Genomic DNA, 23,991 nt, shown 5'->3' with positions numbered 1-23,991 from the left:
AGTTTGTTTTATAAAGCACATTGTGTTTTGGAAACAAGTTTGTGCGAGTCGGTGAGGCCTATATGCCACCTGCCGCATAATTAGCAATTTTAAGGTATGGTGGGCACATTTTTAATGGCACTATTTGGTTTGGGTATATCGGTTCGTATAATAATGGTATAATAATACACCGAAACAAAGCAGTGCACTCCTAAGTATTCAACATACCTCAATAAGGCTAGTGGTTGGGCCTACTTGCTTAATCCTAAAATAGAGTGTGGTTTGTTTTGTGCATGGTTTTTTTTGTGTTTTTTACCCTAGTGTTCTAAATCCACTAGTCACTTTTTCTCCTATTGTTGCATTTTTTTTTATGTAGCTTTAGGAAATGTTATGTAATGGAGTTGTCTGTAAAAAGGGCCAACGCAAATTCAGCGTCCTTTGGATTTGGGGGAATAACAAGGAATTGTGGATAATTCTTTCGGCCCATTCTAGGCTTCCTTTGTTTTCAGATTACAACGATGCGATTACTAGCCAAATTTCTTTCCCTTGACATATAGTGCCAATTTCAATGCTTGTATCATCACTAAGCACAGTTCCACAAAAGTTGTTCCCAGCCCCACTATCACTGTTTTGATGCATGGTAGATGGGAAATATTTGGGGGAATTCTATGATCAGTAAAGATACGAAACTGAAACTTTCACATGAGTTGATGTGTGTGTATTTTACACTTGATCGTGTTTTTATTGAATACAGTGATATTTAAACAGTGATTGCAACGTGCCTTGAAGAAACAGCATCAATCAAAACGAACGTCAACATTTCACTGTTTGTTTTTGATGAAACAACATATTTTTGTGAGGTTTTTTTTTCTTCATTAAAGGGGCTCTCTCGTTGCCCTTTCCGGGAAAGAAAATCAATCAGTTGAACTGGACTTGCTGCAAACTGCAGATGCATCCCCACGCGCCTTCATTTGCCTCGGCTCGAAGTAGAGCTACGTTTACAAGTGTCCGGTAAAAAAAAGGTTAAAGGGAAGATTGGTTACCACTCTTAAATTAACGGAATAAACACTTTTGGTTAGAAGCCCAATAAGTACAGCAACTTTCGTTAGTATAAAGCATTATTTTTGAGAAAAACTGTTTTCACAAAAACAAAAATGGTAGATGCCCTAAATTTGACTCTGAAAAGAGTTAACTGTCAGTATAACGCTTCTTGTATTCTAACGATTATTTTTTCTGCGTGGCCACGCTCCGGATTCTTGGTGATATCATTAAAACACGGTGACCACCTTTTGGAATGAATAACATGCTAGATTTATTGTACATCTACAGGATTACAAATCAAACATTTCTAAAATCCAAAAGTAAATTAATTGAAATTTCCACTAATAACAATAACTGCAGTAGAATAATTGAACAAAATCCATACTTTTCCGATTTTCTCCTCCCGTATGAACGGGTACGAGCCCACCGTGGGATCGCTTCCTGCAGGTAAACTCAGGTGGCTCAGGTGGATAAAAATCCACATACCAAGCGACATCACAGCACACAGGAAACCACCTCTGTTTATTTTGTCTTCCTGTAAAGCCAATGCCATTCAAATCAAGGACAGTATGCAGTAAATTTATTCATCGAGAGTTCTTTCAACAGTAACCGGAGATTTCTTTTTCTTCTTCACCCAGTGACCTTGCAAGGCTGTCGGTAAGGTCAATTAAAAAAAAAACATTGTCTGTTTAGTTCCGTTTTTATAAACACAATTACAGCAAACGGGTCAAGCTGGGAAAAGTGAAAGGGAAAAGAAAAGAAAACTATAAACCAAGTATTATTATATCAAAATATTTACCTTGACGGCAACCCCGACCCCGTTTGACTGGGTGGGTTGGTGCGATTGTTTCGTCAGTGTGTCGTCCTAATTGTCACCTATGCCACATGAACTTCCCCTTCGCTATAACTGGTTGAGGGGAACAGTAATATTATAACCCCCCCCCCCCAAAAAAAAAAAAAAAAAAAAAAAAGTAAACAAATCAAAAACAAAAACACACACAACACAAAACGAACAAATAAACACCCAACAAACAAAACAAACAAACCCAAATTTATTAACCCAATTGACCTGATTTGGTAATCACAATACTCTTGGATACGCCAATTTGGGTTTCCAGGTTAGTATTTGAATTTAAGAACACTCGGCATTACACACTATCTACTTACCTGACTAAAAAAGAATGAAGGCGTGGCACTACCGCGTCCATCCACCTTGCATGGGTTGCTCATAGCAATAATTATAAGGGGAGGGGTGAACATTGTTTTATATTTTATAATAGCCCGTTCCAGATCTTCTCCATATCTGTTTGTAAAGTAGTGTCATCCAACCTTCTGGTGAAGACGACCTATACACACCCGGTGGGGAGAATGAGTGAATCTCTTTTTTTTTTTCAAACCTGGCAGGATCGACCGGGAACCTCCTTGGTCAGAAGCAGGAGAACAGTATGATCTAACACACTCTGCTTGATCTCAGGTATCCTAGTTTGTATAGTGTGCGGCCTATTATGGTGTAGGGGGGGGGGGGCTACTGGGAATATGTTGTCAATATTTATATAAGTTGAAAGTAGTGTGGGCGTGAGACGAAAAAAAGATCGACACCGTCCACATAGAATTTCAATGAGGATCGAAATTGGAAAATAATAGTACAGAACCGATGGGATATCTTAATAAATTTGGTAATACTTGTCTTTACAAGGCTGTTTTTCTTCTTAGTGGACTGTCCTCATTAAACTAGCTATATTAAAAATAATAATAACAATTTCGGCTGTAAACCGATCACATTAAACAACAGTACACAAACGTATTCTGAGACGAAGACAAGGACTTGGAGCTAGTCTACTATAAACTATGACCCTTGCTCGACCTTTAAATCACGTGATGAAGCCTTTATTTCCGTAAACTTGCACGTTGCAAGAATGGCCGCCCAACAAACACCACAGAATGTCATGCGAGGGGTCGTCAAACAGGTATTTATTTTTCATTTTAACCATACGTATGGGTGACAGAGGATATTGGCCACTGTTCACCGAAGTTAGAGGGATTTCTGTGCAGGGCAAAAGGGTGAAAATATAGTATAAATGTTGGGCCTTTTTGCCTGTTTTGTACGTGTGCGGGATTTGCGTGTTACGGTTTATGCATACGTGTACAAAGTTGGCTTGCTAAAGTCCATATGGTGACGTTGCACACGATTTGAACCATCTTGTACTCTATTTGACCATGGAGGCTTGCTGTACGCTATTTGAACTCGGCGTTTTTAATTTAAAATCGAATGTAATTTTTGTAGATAGTTTTAATAATTGAAAAATTTTTAGACAAAAACAGTCACACTTCAGTGCCACTGTTGGGAATTAAGGACTCCCTTTTTTTAAATAATGGGTTTTTTTCTGGGTTTACAAAAAGAAACAAATTAAGTTTTAAATTATTTCCATCCATGACTGTTCAATTTGTTGTTGTTTGTTGTTGTTTTGGGGGTCCTCTGCTATGCCAATAAGAAACAGAATTAAACTAAATCATTTAATATAATATTAATAATACCTGCTGATGGATGAAGAAGCGGAAGCTTTGCTCACAATTTCTCCCTTTTGCAAGACTGCTCGGTTTTCAGAATTGTTAAAATAAACAATAAACATTTTACAATTTTTTTATGTGGACTTGGTTTAGAGGGTTGGGAACTTGGGTGACATTTGTTTTGGAAAATAAACTGACCTTCAAAAAAAAAAAAAAATGTATAATTTTATGTGAAAACTTTCGTGCTCAATAACATTTGTAGCAAGTTAAGTTGGTAACGCTCTGAGTATCACTTTAAAATATTTACAAAAATTTGAACTGTCTAAAAAAAAATTAGTCAAAAACACTTGGCACAATCATTACAACATCAATCCTTTGCTCTGTAATACAACAAATTATAAGTTTCCGTAACCTGCCACACTTCATCACTCATTTTTACGAAAAGGGATAGCTCATTGAAGTTAATTAGATACTATATTATTTCATATCGAATGAAAAAGTGGTGGTGTGATACGGAAACTTTCTCAAGAATTATTCCAGAATCAATACCAAACTACATAATACCACAAGTCAAACTTTCTCCTTCAGGTGCACAGTGGTTTAAGACCCAGACATCAGGTCCGATTTTTTTTTCTGAGATAACTACATATCTTTGGTGACTTGAACAAGAAGAACTAATTTGTTGAAGAATTTTTATTTTTTTGAAATTTATTACCCTGGTTTTTTAAGGAATTGTAGTTCGTATATTGTGACATACGTTTATATTCAGCAAAAATCACAAACCCTTATGTTACAAAAAATACCTGGGTAGGCATATACAAATTGTTTGAGAAAACAAATATTGTTTTTAAATTACCTGTATAAGTGACCTTTCACATTGTAGAAAATTAAATACGGACCGAAGTTTTGATGATACGGCAAAAATGCTTTGAAATCTTCGAATGAAATGTCAAAAAATGCTACTTAAAAAAAAAAATACCGCCACACATCTTTAAAATAAGCCATTAAGGGCCTGGACGAAATGCTAAAAATATGTAATAGATTAGTAAAGTAACCATTCGTTGTGGCTAGAAGAAATTCACGGTAAAGTAGCGAAAATGAGTTTTTACTCCTGAAAATGAGAATTTTCAAAAAAGCAATTGTTTACATCGCAAAATTAAGGAAAATAAACAAAAATCAAAATGTTGGATATTTTCCCAATCGGCCACCAATGGCCAACATATTTTTTGTATTTGTTTCCATAAAATGATAGAGTGACTACTTAGCTTTGAAAATAAAATAGCGCCGCAATCCCGCAAGATCGCCTTCACTCCCAAAAACTAAGTTTGCTGTTTTTAACCAAAAACATCGTTTACATTAACATTACACACAGAAGATATAGCGTCCTCTGTTGACTTCAAAACCACATCATAAAAATTGTCACAATAATTCGTGAATCACGACACGGATCGATAAATTGTGGATTATTTTAATGGACAACCACGTTTTATCTACCTAAAGATGACATTCAGACATGCTTGAGATATTATAAAGGTATTTTGACCGATTATAATAAAGGTATTTTGACCGATTATTGTACAGAAACTTGTCGATGTCGGGGTCACATAGGGTTTTAAACCACTGTGAGTTGATGAAAATTTGATTGGAGTTGCTATGTTTGTAACACGTCAATTGGTACAAGATGTTTAAAACAAAAAACAAAAGTTGTTAAAATTTTATTGGTATCGCATTGTAGAGAAACTTGAGACATTTGAGACATTTGAGACTGGCGTCCCCACCAGGGCAGGGTTATTTTTGTTGTTAATTTGGGTATTTTATAAACCAAAATTGTTTTTACTTTGTTTTCTTTTATTTGCTGGTCATTCCCAGTCTTAAAGGCAGTGGACAGTATTGGTAACTACTCAAAATAATTTTTAAAGTTAGCATACAAATTTACTCGGGTTACAAGCAATGAAGAGCTGTGTATAGTATAAAAAATTGTGAGAAACCGCTCCCTCTGAAGGAATATAGGCAAGACGAAGTCGGTACGAATTGCTTCTAACTAGCTCAGTCATTTAACGCAAAATTTATTCAAACTATTATTCCTTTTTTTTTTCTTCAGGTGCTCTCCGGTGATGCAGTCATCATCAGAGGCCAGCCTAAGGGAGGCCCCCCTCCAGAGAGACAGATTTGTCTGTCTAATATCACCGCCCCCAAGATGGCAAGAAAAGCCAATCCCAACATCGAGAACTCGGTCCAGACCCAGGACGAGGTAAGGATTGGTTTTGTAATGAGCGAGAGCAGACTGCAAAACGAAGTGATTTATTTGAATTTGACTTTTATGTATTGGTTGGTAGAATTATGGCACAGTGATATAATCATAGTTAGCACTGAATATGCACAGTGACTGTTCCTTTTGATTTGGACTTAATGTCCCTTTAGAAAATCCTAGATATCTACAACTCAGAAAAAGAAAATATTATATTTATTGTACCTCATTAAAGCCATTGGACCCTTTCGGTAAACAGTATTGTCCAAGTCCCACACTTCGTGTATCACAGCTTATATAAAATAACAAACCTGTGAAAATTTAGGCTCAATCGGTCATCGGAGTTGGGAGAAAATAACGGGAAAACCCACCCTTGTATCCGTAATTCTCGCTATCGAGAATTGATGTTGTTTCACCGTTTTCTCAAAAAGTAAAGCATTTCATGGAATAATATTTCAAGAGCAGTCTTTCACCACTACCTTCTGTAAACCCTGTAATTTGTTTGTAAATCTGTGAACTTTTATTTTTTTTGCTGTACCGAAAGGGTCCAATGGCTTTAAATGTTAAGTTGTAATAACAAGAGGAGAATATTCTCATTTTCGCTCAGGATTTTCTCAAAATCTAATAGAACCTTATTAGAAAACAACATACAAAGTTCACATGCTGTTACTAGTGTTTGCTTGATACAATCTAAAACTGTCTGGTCAGGTTTGCCCCCTCCTTAAAGTGATGCCACTTTTATAGTCCCAAGTTTATTTCAAGTGAATATCAAATGGTAGACTATTAAGTTTCAATGTCTTGGGTTGTTGACTCAAAAGCAACCCCGAACAACAATTGCCTAGATTATATTTTATCAATGAAATATTTTGTGTAATTGTCTTAAAAAACTATTTGCAGCCTTATGCATGGGAGGCTCGAGAGTTCTTGAGAAAGAAACTCATTGGAAAAGACGTGAAGTTCACCGTTGAGTATACTGCACCAGGGAGTGGTCGAGCATACGGTTGCGTCTTCTTACCATCAGCCAAGGGTGAGTAAAGAACGTCTCTTTAGTTTAAAACTTTTAATATCACATTTTATCTTGGCTTATTTAAAGCCATTGGGCACTTTCGGTAAACAGTGTTCTCCAAGGCCTACACTTCGTGTATCACAACTTATATTAAGCTTGGGCGATATCGATTTATTTTATTCACGATATATCGCCGACAATATATCGCGATATTCGATATAATCGCGATTAAATAAATTTGACATCTGACAGGGTTCGAAATTAGCGGTCGCCCGATTGCCAAATGCGAGTGAAAATAGCGGCGGGCGACTGAAAACCATTTCTCACTAGCCCGCCGGGGGAGTCAAATAATTATTCCTTTTCACATATAAATAAGGGTTCAGTAGCAAAATCCCACAGAAAACTTCTACTAAAGCTTTTAAATTAGTAAGTTTGACAGTTCTAGAAACTTGCTAGATTTAATTTTGTCGTGATCAGGACCGGAATTGCTGTCGTTCGTATCAGAAAACACGTACAACTAGAAATTGAGAGTTTGTGTACAAACTCAGGGTGTTCGGGTGAATGGTCAAATGAGGTCACGTTGTGTACAACATTTGTAGAACATTACAAGAGGTTTCATGTAGTGAAAGAATCTTGTACGTAGCGTTTGTGGTTCTCAAGATATGAATTTTTCAATTATTTACCGTTTATTTAACTTAATGACGTCATCGATGATGTCATCATTCCAAAAAACGTTTTGGTTTCGTCTGCACACTAAGGTTTATGTTCATGGTAAGTTTCAAGTTCATACAAGCGTTAGTTTTGTTCAACAAGTTCATAGTAGTTTAACATTTTGTTCAAAATCGCACGAAGAAAGATGAGGCGAATCCCAGCGTAGTGGAATTTGAATTACGCGCGCCTTCAACGGAGTCTGCATGTGTATACACAACCCGTAATGCCCACAGCCACGCAGTGCTGTTTTGTCATAGAGCATGGATACAATGTAGGCCTACATGAGCTACACGCACACACACCCACACACCCACAATACAATAGTAGCATTCACATACATGAATGGCGATACTATCTGGTTTCTACGCGTAATGAATGGAGGTCAACACAAACGCGCGCTTTTACGACCAGAAGGCAAAATTCAACTGGCATTATGTTTGTGCAAAAGTTTGAGCAGGATAACTGATCTTCAAACTGATATTCAAATTTTGCGAATATGATATATAGTTCTTGAGATATGAACTTTTGATATTTTGAACTTCCTGTTTCAACCGGAAGTAAAAGTCACATGAGGTCACGTTGTGCACGACTTTTGTAGCTAATTACAAGACCTTTTATATGCACCAAATATCTTGTGTGTGGCATTTGTAGTTCTCAAGATATGAACTCTCCAATTTTTAGCGTTTTTTTGAACGTAATGACGTCATCAATGACGTCATCATTCCAAAAATGTTGCTGTTTCGTCTACTCATTAAGATCAATATATATGGTAAGTTTCAGGTTCATACAAGCTTTAGTTTTTGCGAAAATCGCGCGAGAACGTTCGAGGAGAAGAACACGCAGAAAAAAAAAAAAAAAAAAAAAAAAAAAAAACAGAACAATAACAATAGTTGTTCGGCTGGTGGCCGAACACCTAATCAATTGAAAACACGATGCACAAACCACATGGTGCCGAGTATCCTCACAGTACACGGTCGCCCACTGGTGGTACATCCATGCAGTATGCACAGCACATACACAACGCACACAGTCGTCCAAAGTCCATTCTGACCAAATCTCTGCACGCTGTGATTGGCTGTTGATGGCTGTTAATAAATTCCATATTCATTATGTTCTTGACTAGACTTCAATGCAGTACATGTTCATGAACGGAGTAAAGAATTGCCGAACGTTGTGCATAATGACTGCAGACTGTGCACAATGTACAGCCTTGGACAACCAATAACATGGACAACTTTTGCCAACAGAGGGCGTTACGGGGCAATTCATTAATTATTTCTCGATGTGCGTTGTTGACTGATCGTTGATTCATGAAGATTTTGTTGCAAACGGAGTTCAAAACATGTTCAAATCAACCGACCCCCTAACCACGAAGTCATTAAAGTTGTTGTTGATGGAAAAGGGATAGTTTAAGGTAAAAATTCAGATATAAAATGCTCAAAAAAAGCAATTTTAAGGGCTTCACTTTCGTGGGTTTTTTTTGTTTTTTTTTTTTTTTTCGTTTTGAAAATTGTGTGTATAATTACATGTGGGCTAGTGAAAAAACCTGCGGGCGATCGAGAATTTTGGTTGACTCGCCCGGCGGGCGATTGAAACTCCAAGTGAAAGTTGTAGAAGAGACAGTCATAGCATAAGAGAGGTGTTCTAATGACCTATTTTTCTGGTTTTACTCCAAACATATGGGGTGCAAGATGTCTCAGCTAGCAAATACATCGCGATATTTAATCGATATCGCGATACATCGATATTTCGATTAAAACCAAATCCATCCGATATCGAAATCGTTTCCAAATTAATATCGCGATATTCGATAATATCGTGATATCGCCCAAGCTTAACTTATATATAAAATAACAAATCTGTGAAAACTTAGGCTCAATTGGTCATCGGAGTCAGGAGAAAATAATGAGAAAACCCACTCTTGTTTCCGCACGTTTCGCTGTGTTTATAAAATAAATCTGCAATTCTCTATATCGAGAACTGATATTGTTTTAATGTTTTTTCAAAAAGTAAAGCATTTCATGGAATGTTATTTCAAGAGAATTCTTTTACCAATACTTTCTGTACACCCTGTAAGTTATTTGTAAATCTGTGAACTTTTAATTTTGTTTCGTTCCGAAAGTGTCCAATGGCTTTAAACCAGGCAAAAACAACAGTCACGGGGCCTTTCTCAAACCCAGGTTTGGGCTCGGTCTCTGGCTGAGGCTCCATGCACTGCATACGCAGTGGAAAGGTAGCTCGGCCTTCAGTTCTTACTTTTTTGGAGCAGCGTTTATTTTGCACGCGGTGGTGGTTCTAACATTGGAGGGTGGTTTAAGAAATGCCCCATGGCCAAATTTTATGGCTACTGTTTACCGCAAGCAAAGAATCAACTCTTACGAAATTAGGAAATTGTGGGTATACATCGGCGTCATTCAGAGGCCAGCAAGAATTGTTTGCGGCTGTGTTTGTTTGTACTTCACTGTACTACATGTAGGCATTCTTTGTGTGCAAAGCCTTACAGTATTGTGGATTCTTTCCCCAAATTGGAGCCCTATCTTGTCTTGTTGTCTTGTGTTTTTAACATGTTTTTATTTTTTATTTACCTACCTCTCAGACCCAAATGTCATGGAGAATGTAACGGAATCCATCGTAGCAGAAGGACTTGTTGAAGTGAGGAGAGGCGGAATAAAACCATCAGAGTAAGAATAGTTAAATAATTGTTATTGACCGTGGTGTTAATATTTGAGTACAGGCTGTCGGATCAAGGCACATTTTAATAAATAATTACCTTTGCGATCCAAATTTATCTACCAAGGATTATTCTTTTCACCATCCAAAAGCTTCTGAACTATAAAACTCTCTTCTTCCTTTCTTGTTCGTTCAGTGATCAGAACCAACTCAATGTGTTGGAAGACACGGCCAAAGCTGCCAAGAAGGGCAAGTGGGCAGGCGGACCTAGCAGCAATGGCATAAGGGACATCAAATGGTCAGTAGACAACCCAAGAAACTTTGTGGATGGACTCCATGGCAAGGAACAAAACGGTAAGAACAATTAAAAGTTTATACCGTTACAAACAATTTTGTCAGCTTGTATGTAGTAAAGGCAGGGTCATAGATTGGTAATTACTCCAAAAACGTATGAACCCAAAAGCTTGGTGAGAAGCCCTGCAGCTGTTGACTAAAAACTATTTTGTTGATAAGGGATTACCTTTGAAGGAATTATGGTCAATTTGTGTGTTAGTTCTGGAATGCTGCAGCCATAGATCCGGTTGGGTTCTACTGTCATGGATTTAAAATTCTTCTGAAAATACTGTGACGTTTCTTTTGCTATTTTCTAGTAAGATTATTCAGATGAAACTATCATTTATTGGGTGTTTCTTTATAAATCAGCTTTTTATTGACAAAAAACAATCTGTGACCCATCCCTACCTTTAAGGGAGCAATGTGATATATAAAACATCGTTCTCAACGCTGTGTTTCTTTTTTTCTACTTCTGGTCATCACAGCTGTTATTGAGCATGTACGAGATGGATGCACAGTGCGTGCTTTCCTGGTTCCATCCTTCCATCATGTGACTGTCATGCTCTCAGGAATTAAGGTATGTTGTAAAGAGGGACATGATCATCTCAAGAATCCTGTGACACAAAAAAAATTCAGCTTGAGGCATGACACAAAAACTAATACAGTGAACGATTTCAGAGTGGACATCTAATCAAGAGATAATAAATGAGCTGCATGCAAATATTGGTTTCAGTGTTTTTCTTTTAACCCTCCTACTGATACACCATTCAAAACCATTCAAAATTCACGAGCGTTTACAACCTCGTCGTTTTTGTACACACATGGCAGTACCGTTTGAGCAGTGTTGTTGATAAGCTGTACTACCACTCAAACCATTCAGATGGTTTTGAGCTGTGCATACACTGTACCTGTGTGCATGACCATAGCCGAATAGTTTCAGATGGTCAGCAAGCTGTTTAACAAGTTCTATGTTTGTGTCAAGTATGAACTAGTGTTTTGTTTCCACTCTGCAGTGTCCCATGTTCCGGAGGGATGGTGACACCGAGACAGAAGAGCCATTTGCCGGTGAAGCCAAGTATTTCACAGAGTCTCGACTTCTACAGAGGGATGTCAAGATCATCCTTGAGGGCGTGTCTAATCAGAACTACCTCGGCTCTGTCATGCACCCTGTAAGTTCCCCTCCCCATGCCTATCAATCTTCCCTAGACACAGACAGATTGTTCTGCTTACTGCCCAATTCTGAGCTTGCAATCACCATTCTCCGCTTGCCGAATTCTGAGCTTGCGTTCACCATTCTCCGCTTGCCGAATTCTGAGCTTGCAATCACCATTCTCCGTTTGTTGCCGAATTCTGAGCTTGCGATTACCATTCTCCGCTTGCCGAATTCTGAGCTTGCGATCACCATTCTCCGTTTGTTGCCGAATTCTGAGCTTGTGATCACCATTCTCCGTTTGTTGCCGAATTCTGAGCTTGCGATTACCATTCTCCGCTTGCTGAATTCTGAGCTTGCGATCACCACTCTCTGCTTGCTGAATTCTGAGCTTGCGATCACCATTCTCCGTTTGTTGCCGAATTCTGAGCTTGCGATCACCATTCTCCGCTTGCAGGGAAAGTGCGAATTTCTGCACTAGCTGTGTAAGCATAGAATGCTTAGTAACTTGAAGTAAGTGTGCCATGAAATTGGGCCCTGGTCTTGACTCTGAAATTCCTTTAAAATTTGATATTGTTTTTTTACGGAAATGTCATTGCCACTTTTGATTTATTTATAACAACTAGATCTTACATAGCGCATTTTGCAATTATGTATAAATTCACTACACATTAGTATCCTGGTCATTGGGACAACAACATTCCTGTAATTTTTCTCAGCTTCATGGAGACACTTTCAAAGTCTCAAAAGATGCAAATTCAACATCTACATGTATTAAGAGAAATTTCCCTTTAACTCTAGATTTTGTTTCCCCTGCTTTTGACAGAAAGGAAACATTGCTGAGTTCCTGTTGGGTGAAGGGCTGGCTCGATGTGTGGACTGGAGTATAGCCACTGTCACAAGCGGAGCAGATAAACTCAGAGCTGCTGAAAAGTAAGAACATTGACACAATGACACCAGGAACTGACACACACCTACCATACTAGCAATAAAATAGCAATAACAGAAAACAGCGTTCAAATCGGAACACTTTGTTAAACACCACTATTTTCAAAATTTCAGAGTGTTTTTAGCTAGATTTTCTTATAGTTGACGGTTGATGCTTTAAACTTGATACAAATACTGTTATGGAATGTTTTACGTCCATAAAGGGTGTAGGAATGGGTGATATAGCAGAATGCAATACCTTCTTGTTGGTTCGTAGTGTCAGTGACAATATGACTTGCAACCCAAAGCTTCTATACCATGCCAAAACAGATGGAGTTGCAGAGCATTTGTGTTATGAACACACTTCAGTTAAATGATGAGTCTTTCATTATATGTTTGTGATATCAACTTCATGGAGCATTCACTTTCTCATCAAAATTGAACTGAGTCCTGTCATTTTCAAAGTATACCATGTTGTGAACCTGAATTAGACTTTACTGATGGTTTGCTTATCCGTCTCATCCAGAAAAGCCAAGGAAAAGAAACTACGTATCTGGAAGGACTACAAATCCAACGCCGTTGTATTGGACATTGCCGAGAAGACCTACACAGGAAAGGTAGTGAACAAGAGTTATGTTATCAATAATGTCCAAGAGAGTTGTCAAACATTTAGTATGACCACAAACACAGATCTGTGTAATTTGGTTGTTGAGACACATATCATTTTAATTTTGCTGTGTATTCTGCAGTGTCTCTCCAAATTTTAATATTCAATGTGGATATAAATGTTATTATTAAAATGTTATTATTTTTATTATTATAAATATTGGACGCTTCATATTGTCGTTTCCAAAACAATCATTCCCTCTTGGTAGTCAAAACAAATTTTCCCACAAGAAAATCTGTATCAAATGAAAATATTAAAAAACCTGAAAAGCTATTAAATCCTATGCTGTGTGTACATGTAGGCCAGCCCTTGTAATCTATACAAATTTCTTACTCATGAAAGCATTTGGTTCATGCATTGTCGCTGAATATAATCACTCAGCTTTTCAATTTTATGAAAATGAATAGTCCAGATTTCACCAAGTGATTATCGTTCTGCAACAATATACTCAATCGCATCCGATATCCGAGTAAAGATTCGTAATGATGCATCAAACATAATGTCGCTTTGGGTAAATCTTTAACCTTGTCTTCTCCTCGTCTAATCCATTAAGGTCGTTGAGGTCATCAACGCTGATGCCCTCGTGCTGAAGACAGCCGCTGGTGACTATCGTAAGGTGACGTTATCCAGCATCCGACCACCAAGACTCTCACAGGCTCCCAAGGAAGGCAAAGAAGATGGCAAGGAAGTGGAGCAACCAAGGGTGAGAATTACTTCATTTTCATTTCATGACATTCGTCCATAAACATTAAAAAACAATACAAAATTGGGCTAGGTGTGGTTGCACCATGTGTAAATCTTTGTTCAGTAGTGTTGTTTCTGAAAAGAATAATAATAATTATAATAATATAAAATTATTATATAGTGCATTTCACAATAACCATCTCACTGCGCTTTACATTATTGGTAATTGGCCCAATAACATTCCTTTAATCTTTCTCAGCTCCCTGTGGAGTATACAACCTAAGAACTTGTGGTTAACAACTAAACAAGGAATGATTTTTTTTCTTCAAATTATTTGTTCCTGTATTTTACCCAACAGCAATTCGAGAAACGAGTACGTCCCCTTTAAAGTTATTTTCCCCTGTATTTTAACCAGCAGCAAAATGAGAGACGTGTACGTCCACTTTACGATGTGCCATACATGTTCGAGGCCCGTGAGTTCTTACGTAAGAAGTTGATCGGAAAGAAGGTCAACGTCTCCGTGGACTACATCAAACCAGCTAGCGACGGCTACCCCGAGAAAACATGCGTTACTGTCACCATTGGTGGAATGTGAGTAGGATCTCCAATAATGATTTGTTTTATCATGCACATTTTTGTCAAAACCTTGAAGATTTTCAAGCATACATTATTTATTTGACTTCTACAAGAATTTAAGTTAAACCTTGGTAGAATTTTGAGGCAATTTAAAACCTTTTAGGATTTTGTGTTCATCGGCCATCTTAAAAAGAATGTGATCCTCTTCTTAAAACTGTTTTCAAAATTTGTTTTACGACATATTCTGTCGACTTGATGCTTTGATTTTTAGAGAATCTAACACTCAATGGCTGATTTTGTGCTTAGTGCACAAGTTTCCGTATCGTAGCGCTGCTCACCGCAAGTACACAAAAAGGCATCCTGTATGTAAATCAATGCAAGCCGGTGGCTTATTTTCCTGCTTACCTGCGAAATCGCTTACACTTTAAAGTTTCCGTATCATAGCGCTGCTACCCGCAAGCACATGAAAGGCATCCTGTATGAAAATTAATGCAAGCTGGGTGGCTAATTTTTCCTGCTTACTGCAAAATCGCTTACACTTTCAAGTTATAGTCAACACAAGATTTGCTTACCGTCTGTTATCACTTCCACAGTAACCTTGCTGAAGCTCTTGTAAGCAAGGGGCTCGTCACTGTGATCCGTTACCGTCAAGATGATGATCAGAGATCTGCCCACTACGATGCCCTACTCACTGCCGAGACAAGAGCTATCAAGAACGGCAAAGGAGTACACAGCAAAAAGGAATATCCCATTCATCGGATTGCTGATACATCCGGGGTAAGATCTTGGTTTAAGTTGGGGTTAATTTGTGAGTCCTTAGAAATAATGACACTAATTGGTGTACAAACGTAACTCTGTTTACTTTGTATGATCATGAACAGTGAACACCCTCAAGTTTTTGCCCAATCCCTGGTCACATGAGGGCTTTTAGAAATGGTGCACTATTCTTTAAAAAAGAAAATATTTTACACCAACTCTAGTTAGATGTAGAAGTAATTTATGTAAAAATAATGAATATTATAGTTAACAGTTTATGGACACCTTCAAGTTTTGGCCCACTTCAAGGGTACTGGGTTATAGAAACTGTTCGATAAAATGTTTTTATAATTTTCAGGATAAATTTTAAGTTTTTTCTTATTCTTACAGGAACCCCAGAAGGCAAAGCAGTTTCTTCCATTCCTCCAGCGGGCTGGTCGCAGCAGTGCCATTGTGGAGTTTGTCGCCAGTGGATCTCGAGTCCGTCTCTTCTTACCCAAAGAAACCTGTCTTATCACATTCCTCCTAGCTGGTGGGTATTTCTTTCTTGCCTCCATCCACATGCATGTAATTGTTTACCATATATTTTTGAATTTTATCTTCATCTACATGTACCTATGGGTATTGCTATCTAACCATTATAAAGTAACTAACTGTATGTTTGCTAATATTGTATAATTTGCATGGTGTGTGTGGAAAAAACATAAAAAGAACTGAACTATTAAAGAACTGTCTGTTGCTACACTTTCTATTTAGGAATTACATGCCCCAAGATGGCACGGACTGGACCTGGCGGCCCAACAGAATCTGAACCATACTCTGAAGAAGCTCTGCAGTATACCAAGGAACTCTGTCTACAACGGGAGGTAAGTGTCACGATATTGATATTGGTATTGTGTGCGCAACTCGGGCAACTGTTTTTACTGCAGTAGCATCGGTGATGAAGCCGTGTCTGTAACAGGCTTATTACGCCGCCATCTAGGAGATACAAGTAAAACGATGGAATCGCAAAGCCTATGCGTATTTAGCACACAATCTTGGCCAATGATAACCCTCTTTTTCGCCTCTACCACAAGAGGGCGCCCTACTCAATTAGCATCTTGTGCATAGACCTTTTCTAAAAAACCATTGCGCAAGTGCAGACTGTTGATTGAGGTGCATTGTGGGATAGGTATGGGTCAAATTTGATCACCAGCTAGACCACAATGCAGCTATATTCTGAGCTTTACGCGCGCGCCACACTATTTGCAAAAAGGTCTTCGGCTATAGTTCTTACATTCTAATCTGTGCAGTCAATTAGTGGAGCCCTTTTTGGTTTAATTGGTATCTGTGTTCTCAAGACAAAAATGTTATGTTGTATATCCAGTTTACGGAATCAGCATGTGTATATATCTATTTTGTTGGTGTAGATCTTTTCTTTGAAAACTTATTTATTATGAATAACAAGACAAGGTCTGTAAGAACAATTGTACAGAGCAACGTAGATATACACATGGTGTTACTGCAAACTGAATGTACACAATGCATTGCCTCAAAACATGTAAGATGGTTAACGCCTACATCCGTATGGACTGTAAAGGGGGTAACCCAATGGCCTCTGGAAAAAATAATTGTAGCCCACACCTTGAAGTGGCGTTCAGGCCTTGTGTGTCAGGCGACTTGCATAAAAAAATAAAATTAAAAAAATTAAAAACGCATCAGGCGACTTGCATAAAAAAATAAAATTAAAAACATTAAAAACGCATGATACATGTAGAGGTCTGTACTACTCATAAAGCCGATAGTTATGACTGATAGCTGATACCCGTTCAAAAGTGATGGTTAATGAAATTCGACTGATGATGACAAATCAATTCTATTTTCTCTAGGTCGAAGTGGAAGTTGAATCCATCGACAAAGCCGGTAACTTCATCGGTTGGCTGTTTGTGGAGGGCGTCAACCTCTCTGTGTCCCTGGTAGAGCAAGGCTTGTCCAAGATGCACTTCACTGCAGAGAGAAGCAACTACGCCAGAGTTATTCAAGCGGCTGAAGAGAAGACTAAGGAAGCCAAACTCAAGGTTGGTAGTTGGGAGGCGTCAAAGTTCAAAAACTTAATCCCCAAGAAATTTTTGTTAGGACTGAAAAAAAACGCTTTCAAAAATTAATATCTAATAATATCTTTGTTAAAACGCAGAGCTCAAATATTTTGTATATAACCCAGAGTTGCCAGTTCTCCTTGATTCTGCAGAAGGTTCCCTGAAAATCAACCAATTTTTCCATGCTCTGATGAACAAATTTGAGAATCTCCCTGATTTCGGAAACTTTTTCCCTGTTGTGTCAAATGGAATTCTAAATATCTCCCTGATTGGTGTACACAATCTCCCTAATTGCAGTAGTACACACCTCTACATGTACCATGCGTTAACCATCTTACATGGTTTGAGGCATTGCATCGTGTATATTCAGTTTGCAGTAACACCATGCACACCTCAGGCATTATCCTATACAGATATTCAAACAGTTCTTAGATCATGAATTTTGTTCCAAGCAGAGGTTAACATTCATCTTTTTTTTTGTCGATGTCAATTTGTAGATTTGGGAGAGGTTTGAAGAGCCCAAGACCACAGTGGTTGTAGAAGAAACAACAGAGAGAAAGACCAACTACAAACACATTGTGGTGACTGAGATTGGGAAGGAGTTGGACTTCTTCGCTCAGCTGATTGATTCAGGTAAGGGAAAAAGGAAAATGGACGATTAAGGATGTAGAGTTGTGTACTTCATTGGCAGATCGTTTTCAAGCCACTCTCGGGTCAATCTTTGATTTTAGTTGCGCTGCAACAGAATCGTTGGCATCAAGCAGAATAGTAACACACAGTTTGCTATAACAGAAATTGTGTGAATGTCTTGGAACAATCATCGTCCAGAAAAAACTCAGGGCCATGGTTCTGAAACAATTGGGATCATGGTGATTTTTTCAATATGGCAGCGTATATTTTGATGGAAAGTTTTGAGACAAAAGTTGTATTTTATTAACTTGTGTTTTTCTTTTTTAAGTATTGTATATTGAACGTGTGTCATTTGTAATGTGATTTGCTATTCCATTTGGCGACTACCATTTTGCTGTTGACTTTTCTGCACGCTAATTGGCTAGCGGCATTATCTTAAAAAGATAGTCGCCGACTGTTTCTGTGCCTTTGCAAGGTTGTCCCAAGGGCTGCATAACCTTTGATGCCTTTTCTCAACAGCCCTCATTCTCCCCTAGTCCATACCTTCACTGATTATTTATTTAATTTGTTGTGCTTGATATAGATTTATCTTGCGTTTCCTTGTGAATTGATGGCAATAGACCGATCCAGTAGGCTCCACCCACGACTCGCGTGTGAGCAAGAACACGTGGGGCTCTCCAATGCCTTTCTGCACAAATCTGCCGCGCGCGCCAAGATACGCCGCGCATGTCGGACCTTCGTTGCGTTGTGATTGGTCAATTAGCGATGGGGTGGAGCTTAGTGGATCGGTCTATTGAATCATTGTTCACTGTTAACATTGATGTATTTTTGTATTTGGTTTGTCGAGTAATGCTGATCAATGTTCGTCATGGTTGCATCAATAATAATATTAATAATTAACATAATAATTGATATCTCTTTATTCTTTCTTGTGTTTAAGTGGATTTCTCACTTGCATTTCAAAGTAGTTGTTTTGTTTACTTATATTTGCAATGATATTTGCCATTCTTCCCATTCTCTAATTTTATATGTGTTGTATGTACGTGGTTGGACATTGTGCTGTACAATGCGTAATTTTTAAAATGAAAGATTCATTAAATGTTTAATTAATTTCAACTCATCCTGTTTTATCTCATAATTACGATGTGTATGTATACGCAGTACAGTGTTAAATGGTAATTAGGGAGCAGACTTTTCATAGCTAAATCTTCAGTCAGAAAAAAAAAATACAAAAAAGGTTGAGATTTAAGTATAATATTGTCCACACTAGTTTCATGTTCCACTTACTCATCTTGCAGGACCTCAGTTTGAGAAGTTTATGGAGCAGCTGAGAGCAGAGCTAGCTGCAGCCCCTCCACTGCCCGGTTCCTTCACCCCTAAGACCGGTGATCTGTGTGTGGCTAAGTTTGTAGACGGAGAGTGGTATAGGGCCAAGGTCGAGAAGGTTCACAACAAAGACAAGGTCACTGTGTTCTTCGTAGATTATGGAAACGTGAGTAATGGAACCCCGGACATGTATGCTTTGTTTTTGAAAGGGCAAAGTCACCTAGACATTTTCTCCTTTGTAAAGGGCACCATATGACTGGGAAAAATTTTGTAAATTTCTGCTGGAGCATATCAAGGTCAGCAAGGCAATGACCAGGGGGCATGGAGGAAATCACCTTCATTGCCTCCTTAAAGTATGATGCCTGGAACCCCAACCTTCTGTTTTCAGATTTGTTAAGACTTTCTTTCCTTTGTTTTTCATTTAATTTTGTGAATTGCCAATTTTTGTAGACAAGATGACAAATAGGGCTGGAGGGGGAAACCACTGCTTGTTGTTATACCTCGGTAACAAACTGTGAAGTTTGATTGGTCGAGAACCAATCACGTGCCGTGCAACAAATACGCATGTACCACGGCTGCACAGCGAGCGGGTAACATGAGTGATGTTAACCGGTGTACATCACCTTGATCGTTCCCAGCGTTGGTACAAGGGAACAGTGAAGAATGGTTTCTTGTTTGAACAACTGTATTATTGTTTGTTTGCTATAAACTTTGCATACTTGTCGTAATTAATGTTTGAAGATGACAACAGAACTTTGAGAAGAGGAATCATGTTACCAGGGTATAACAAAACAATTGTTGAACGCTGTCATTTGGGGTCCATGGGTTTTGTACACCCTCAGGGGAAAATGGCACCCTCGGCTTTGCCTAGGTTGCCATTTCTCCCCTCGGGTGTACAAAGCGCCGTGGAACCCGTCACAGCGTGCAACAATTGTATAGTGTACTATTCAAAATAATTTGTTGATGATTACTTGTTCTGTCTTGTAGCGTGAGGTAGTCTCACTAGCTCAGCTTGGTGCCATGCCACCAGGTTACCATACTCAGCAGCCCCAGGCTCATCACTTCTACTTGGCGTGTACCATGCTGCCCAAAGATGTAAGTACTCTAAAGTCTTCTTGGCGACAACAATTGTTTCCTCTTTTTTTAGGTACATGGTGTAATCCTGTACGATCTTTTCAATCTTCTTATACTTGCATGTTACATGTTCCTTGGAGTAGTAAATCATGGGGAGATAGGTCTTTTTCCCATGCTGGACCCACACTCTGGAATGATTTACCTCTTCAAATCCGCAACATTTTTAGTCTCAATACTTTCAAGATTAAGTTAAAAACCACATTGTTTAATCTCGCCTATATGTAACTGGTCTATTTGTCTTATTTTCCTTGCTGTGTGTGGTTTTCCCTCTTGTGCGCCTTGTGCACCTCATTTTGGTGGAATTTGGCGCCCTAATATTCCTTATTATTAATATTATTATTTATTACAGCTTAGTTAGTTTATGAGTTGGATAGTTTTATATAGTGTTCCAGTTCGTCACTGTTTAACCAATGTTGATTTCTGACCGGCTTGACAGTTCTCAGTAATCCACACTTTCATTTTCTGCATTAACCATCCTTTTGTCCTCACTTTTTTACTCTGATTGATCTGTAGCCAACCCGTTGTTATATAAATTAATAACTTTGATTGGCTTTAATTTTCCTGGGTTTTTGTATGCCCTCCGATAACTCTTTGCTTGTTTTGCTGTTAATGATATGTTGTTTGATTGTGCTTGGTTATGCCTCTGTTGAGGTCCAGTTTGGCAGAGGGGATGTATATTATAGCTTTAGCTTACGATCCAAGCAGGATCTTTACATATACATGTACATTTCTTTTTGTGAGTTTAATGTCCTCAGGTTTTATGTTTTTACTTTACTCTTAAGAAGTGAAAACTTGTCTTTTTAATCTTGTTTTATGTTTTTACTTTACTCTTAAGAAGTGAAAACTTGTCTTTTTAATCTTGTTTTTATGTTATTGTGGTTTTATGTATATTTTTTAGTAGTAGGCCTATGTAATTTGTCAGTCCTTTTTATCTAATGTGTTTAAATTTATTGTTGTAACGAACAGTTATTATATTACTATATATTTATTATTATGTCTTTAGTTTAGATCTAACTTAAGTACTTGAAATTATTTCAAAATAAATAAATTGATTTAAATGAACTGAAAAGTAAAATTTACCTTGAAACTTTTTTGACAATAATTTACCAACTTGTTAATTCACAGGAGGAATTCAGGCAGGACGCCCTCGATGCCTTCAGCCACGAGGTCCTGAACAAACAATTCCTGTACAACATGGAGTACCGTGTTGGAACGACCGAGTACGTCTCCCTCATCAACCCAGACTCTAAGGAAGACATGGGTAAGGCGTTGGTGAGCGACGGCTTCCTGCTGGCTGAACAGCGTCGTGAGAAACGTCTACAGAAGATGGTGAATGAGTACACTGCTGCACAGCAGAGTGCCCTCAAAGCTCATGTAAGTTTGATGGTTTCTTGCCTCGATTTTCTTTTCAAATTCTTTTTGGGGATTATTACATCTCAATGAATTGGTCTTGGATCTTAAGGTCCCAGCCGTGGTTCCTGTCGAGGCTTAATGTCTTTTGGTCCCAGTCTATGTCTCGGCTCGCAAAGGCCACGCTTGGTGTTTCTTTTAGGTCTCGGACCTCAAAGTCTTTTATTATTTGGGTCTAATCTCTTTGACTAACAAAACACTTTGCATGCATAGAGATCAAAAACTTGCATTCCAGAGAGATAAAAATAACACTAGAAAATTACAAGTTTTTCCTGCAATGAAAATCTTAAAGACAGTGCACATGTACAGTGTGCGAATGATTGGTTTTTTTTTGTTTTTTTAAACACTGTTTTATTTCAGTAATTATGAACAATTTCACAAATTATATGAAAAAATCCTCATAAAGTAATTTTGCATAATAAGGCAATGTGGTCATGATTAATATGAGCATTTTTCATTGTTTGTTTCTTCCTCAGCTTAATCTGTGGCGTTACGGAGATATCACCGACGATGATGCCAGGGAGTTTGGATTCCAATCTTAAACTCTCTGGATTAATCTCCACTAGACTGGATTAACGGTAAACTGGTAACCGTGCAACAACAACTCACTTTGAAATCTAAAGAATAGTGTCTGGCTTTCATCCAAGTAGAACTTTTAAGGTATATTTAACAGAAATATGAAAATGTTTTATTTTGATTCCAAATCTTTCCCCTCCGAGTGGTTGTGGTCAGTTAAATTTGACCAATCAACATGTCAATTCACTTTCAGAGACTTCTATTTTGAGTTTCTTTCAATATCTGTGGCCAAACTTAGGTTGTGGGATGTTTGAGTCGAAATGATTTAATTACAGCTTTTCACTAAATGTATGATTTTAGTGTTCAATATTCTGAATCGTGAATTCTTGTTAATGAATAAATTGTTTCTTGGAATAAGAGTAGATGTAGATTTTATTTTAAGTGCGTGTAGATTTAAACTTAACATAATAATTAAGATGTGCTTCTTGTTTTGGGTAAACATAATTCATGGTGACACTGTATCTTCCATAAAAAGTATTAAATGCATCGACCAAATCTTGTTTTTGAATATTTAATTAAATTGAGCTGGGGCATTAATACGCGACCACCAACTACAACTCCTTGCATATCTTATGAATATGAGTAGTATTAAGATAACTATATTATAATTCTTCTAATAGAATATTCATTTATTCATGTTCTTAATGTGCATATTCATGAGGCTGACTTGTCTGGGGATAAGGAAGGTGTGGCTGTGTAGAATCTGTGTACATGTAGATTGGTTTTAGAACTATAACAGGAAAATGGTTTCGTGTGAAAATGATTAACGGAGCATTTTAGTTTAAAAAACATCTTTGAGTGTAGTAGAAAATATTTCTCGTTATTAACTTGTCTGTCTTATTTGTTCTAAATATTTGGGAGGGGGGAATTATTTTCTTCTAAGAAGGAGTCGTGCGTCTATGTGATGGCGACGGAGCTGGTAGGAAATTTTTAATTATTTATCTTCGTTAAAGTGATGAACTGTCTTCCAGAATGGGTGATTTAACTATTTTTCTTGTACAGTATTCTCCTCCAATGAAGTCCAGCCCAAGGCTTTGGGTATGAGTAACATTAAGATAAAATTGCATTTGATTTTCACATTTAAAAATGTGTACAAATGAAATTTAATTGTAGAGAAATTCTCAATTTTCCTGAAATGTATTAATTGAATTGAAGTCTTGATGTGTTGATTACAAATTGATAAGATTTTATAAAGTTTATTTTGAAAAAGAGCCAGAACTACGTGTTGTTGCCACGGTTACCGATACCAGTCTTCCGAGAAAAAGCTTGCTCAAGTTGAATATAGACCACGGATTAACCAATTGCTTGTTTGAATCTAAGTCATGTGACTATGCCATAACCAATTAAAAGCCAAGGCATATTTTGAATGTCTCAAGGCATATTTAAGATTTTAGAGTTTTCCTTTTGAGTGTTTGTTTATACCAGAAGTTAAAAGACATTAAGCAAAGTTAATTTACTATGGGTAACTAGCCTGTACAGTCGCCATTTGAGGCCTGTGAATAACATGCAATACCGACCCAATTTCATCAAAAGCAGAGAATCAACGCTTGCGGCGGAAGCAGAGAACTCTGCGCTTTTTGGCCT

The 23,991-nt window shown here is 37.8% G+C and overlaps 1 protein-coding gene across 2 annotated transcripts; it reads left to right on the top strand.

The window, feature by feature from the left end:
• Nucleotides 1-2,907: 2,907 nt before the first annotated feature.
• LOC139939709 (staphylococcal nuclease domain-containing protein 1-like) lies at nucleotides 2,908-23,793 on the top strand. Of its 2 annotated transcripts, none has more exons than XM_071935795.1 (20): nucleotides 2,908-2,987; nucleotides 5,630-5,779; nucleotides 6,674-6,803; nucleotides 10,090-10,174; nucleotides 10,360-10,517; nucleotides 10,982-11,073; nucleotides 11,510-11,665; nucleotides 12,473-12,579; nucleotides 13,100-13,190; nucleotides 13,794-13,943; nucleotides 14,343-14,515; nucleotides 15,094-15,277; nucleotides 15,647-15,788; nucleotides 16,013-16,122; nucleotides 17,125-17,313; nucleotides 17,829-17,964; nucleotides 19,260-19,453; nucleotides 20,275-20,382; nucleotides 21,547-21,795; nucleotides 22,308-23,793. In XM_071935795.1, the coding sequence occupies exons 1-20, from the start codon at nucleotides 2,937-2,939 to the stop codon at nucleotides 22,371-22,373; spliced, it is 2,721 nt and encodes a 906-aa protein (XP_071791896.1). In that variant the 5' UTR covers nucleotides 2,908-2,936; the 3' UTR covers nucleotides 22,374-23,793. The 2 variants fall into 2 exon arrangements, with proteins under 2 accessions (XP_071791896.1, XP_071791895.1); XM_071935794.1 differs by having other exon boundaries at nucleotides 14,340-14,515.
• The last annotated feature ends 198 nt before the right edge of the window (nucleotides 23,794-23,991 follow it).

Source organism: Asterias amurensis, chromosome 7 (genome assembly GCF_032118995.1).
Source record: "Asterias amurensis chromosome 7, ASM3211899v1".
Lineage (NCBI taxonomy): Eukaryota > Metazoa > Echinodermata > Asteroidea > Forcipulatida > Asteriidae > Asterias > Asterias amurensis.
The sequence above is the reverse complement of the archived record's forward strand: the minus strand, read 5'-3'. Positions and strand labels throughout refer to the sequence as shown.

Bases quoted from the DNA above. Each gene is read 5' to 3' on its own strand.
- LOC139939709 (XM_071935794.1), top strand. From the start codon at position 2,937: ATGGCCGCCCAACAAACACCACAGAATGTCATGCGAGGGGTCGTCAAA. The intron at 11,074-11,509 runs GTATGTTGTAAA...TCCACTCTGCAG, and splicing joins TCATGCTCTCAGGAATTAAG to TGTCCCATGTTCCGGAGGGA. The intron at 21,796-22,307 runs GTAAGTTTGATG...TTTCTTCCTCAG, and splicing joins AGAGTGCCCTCAAAGCTCAT to CTTAATCTGTGGCGTTACGG.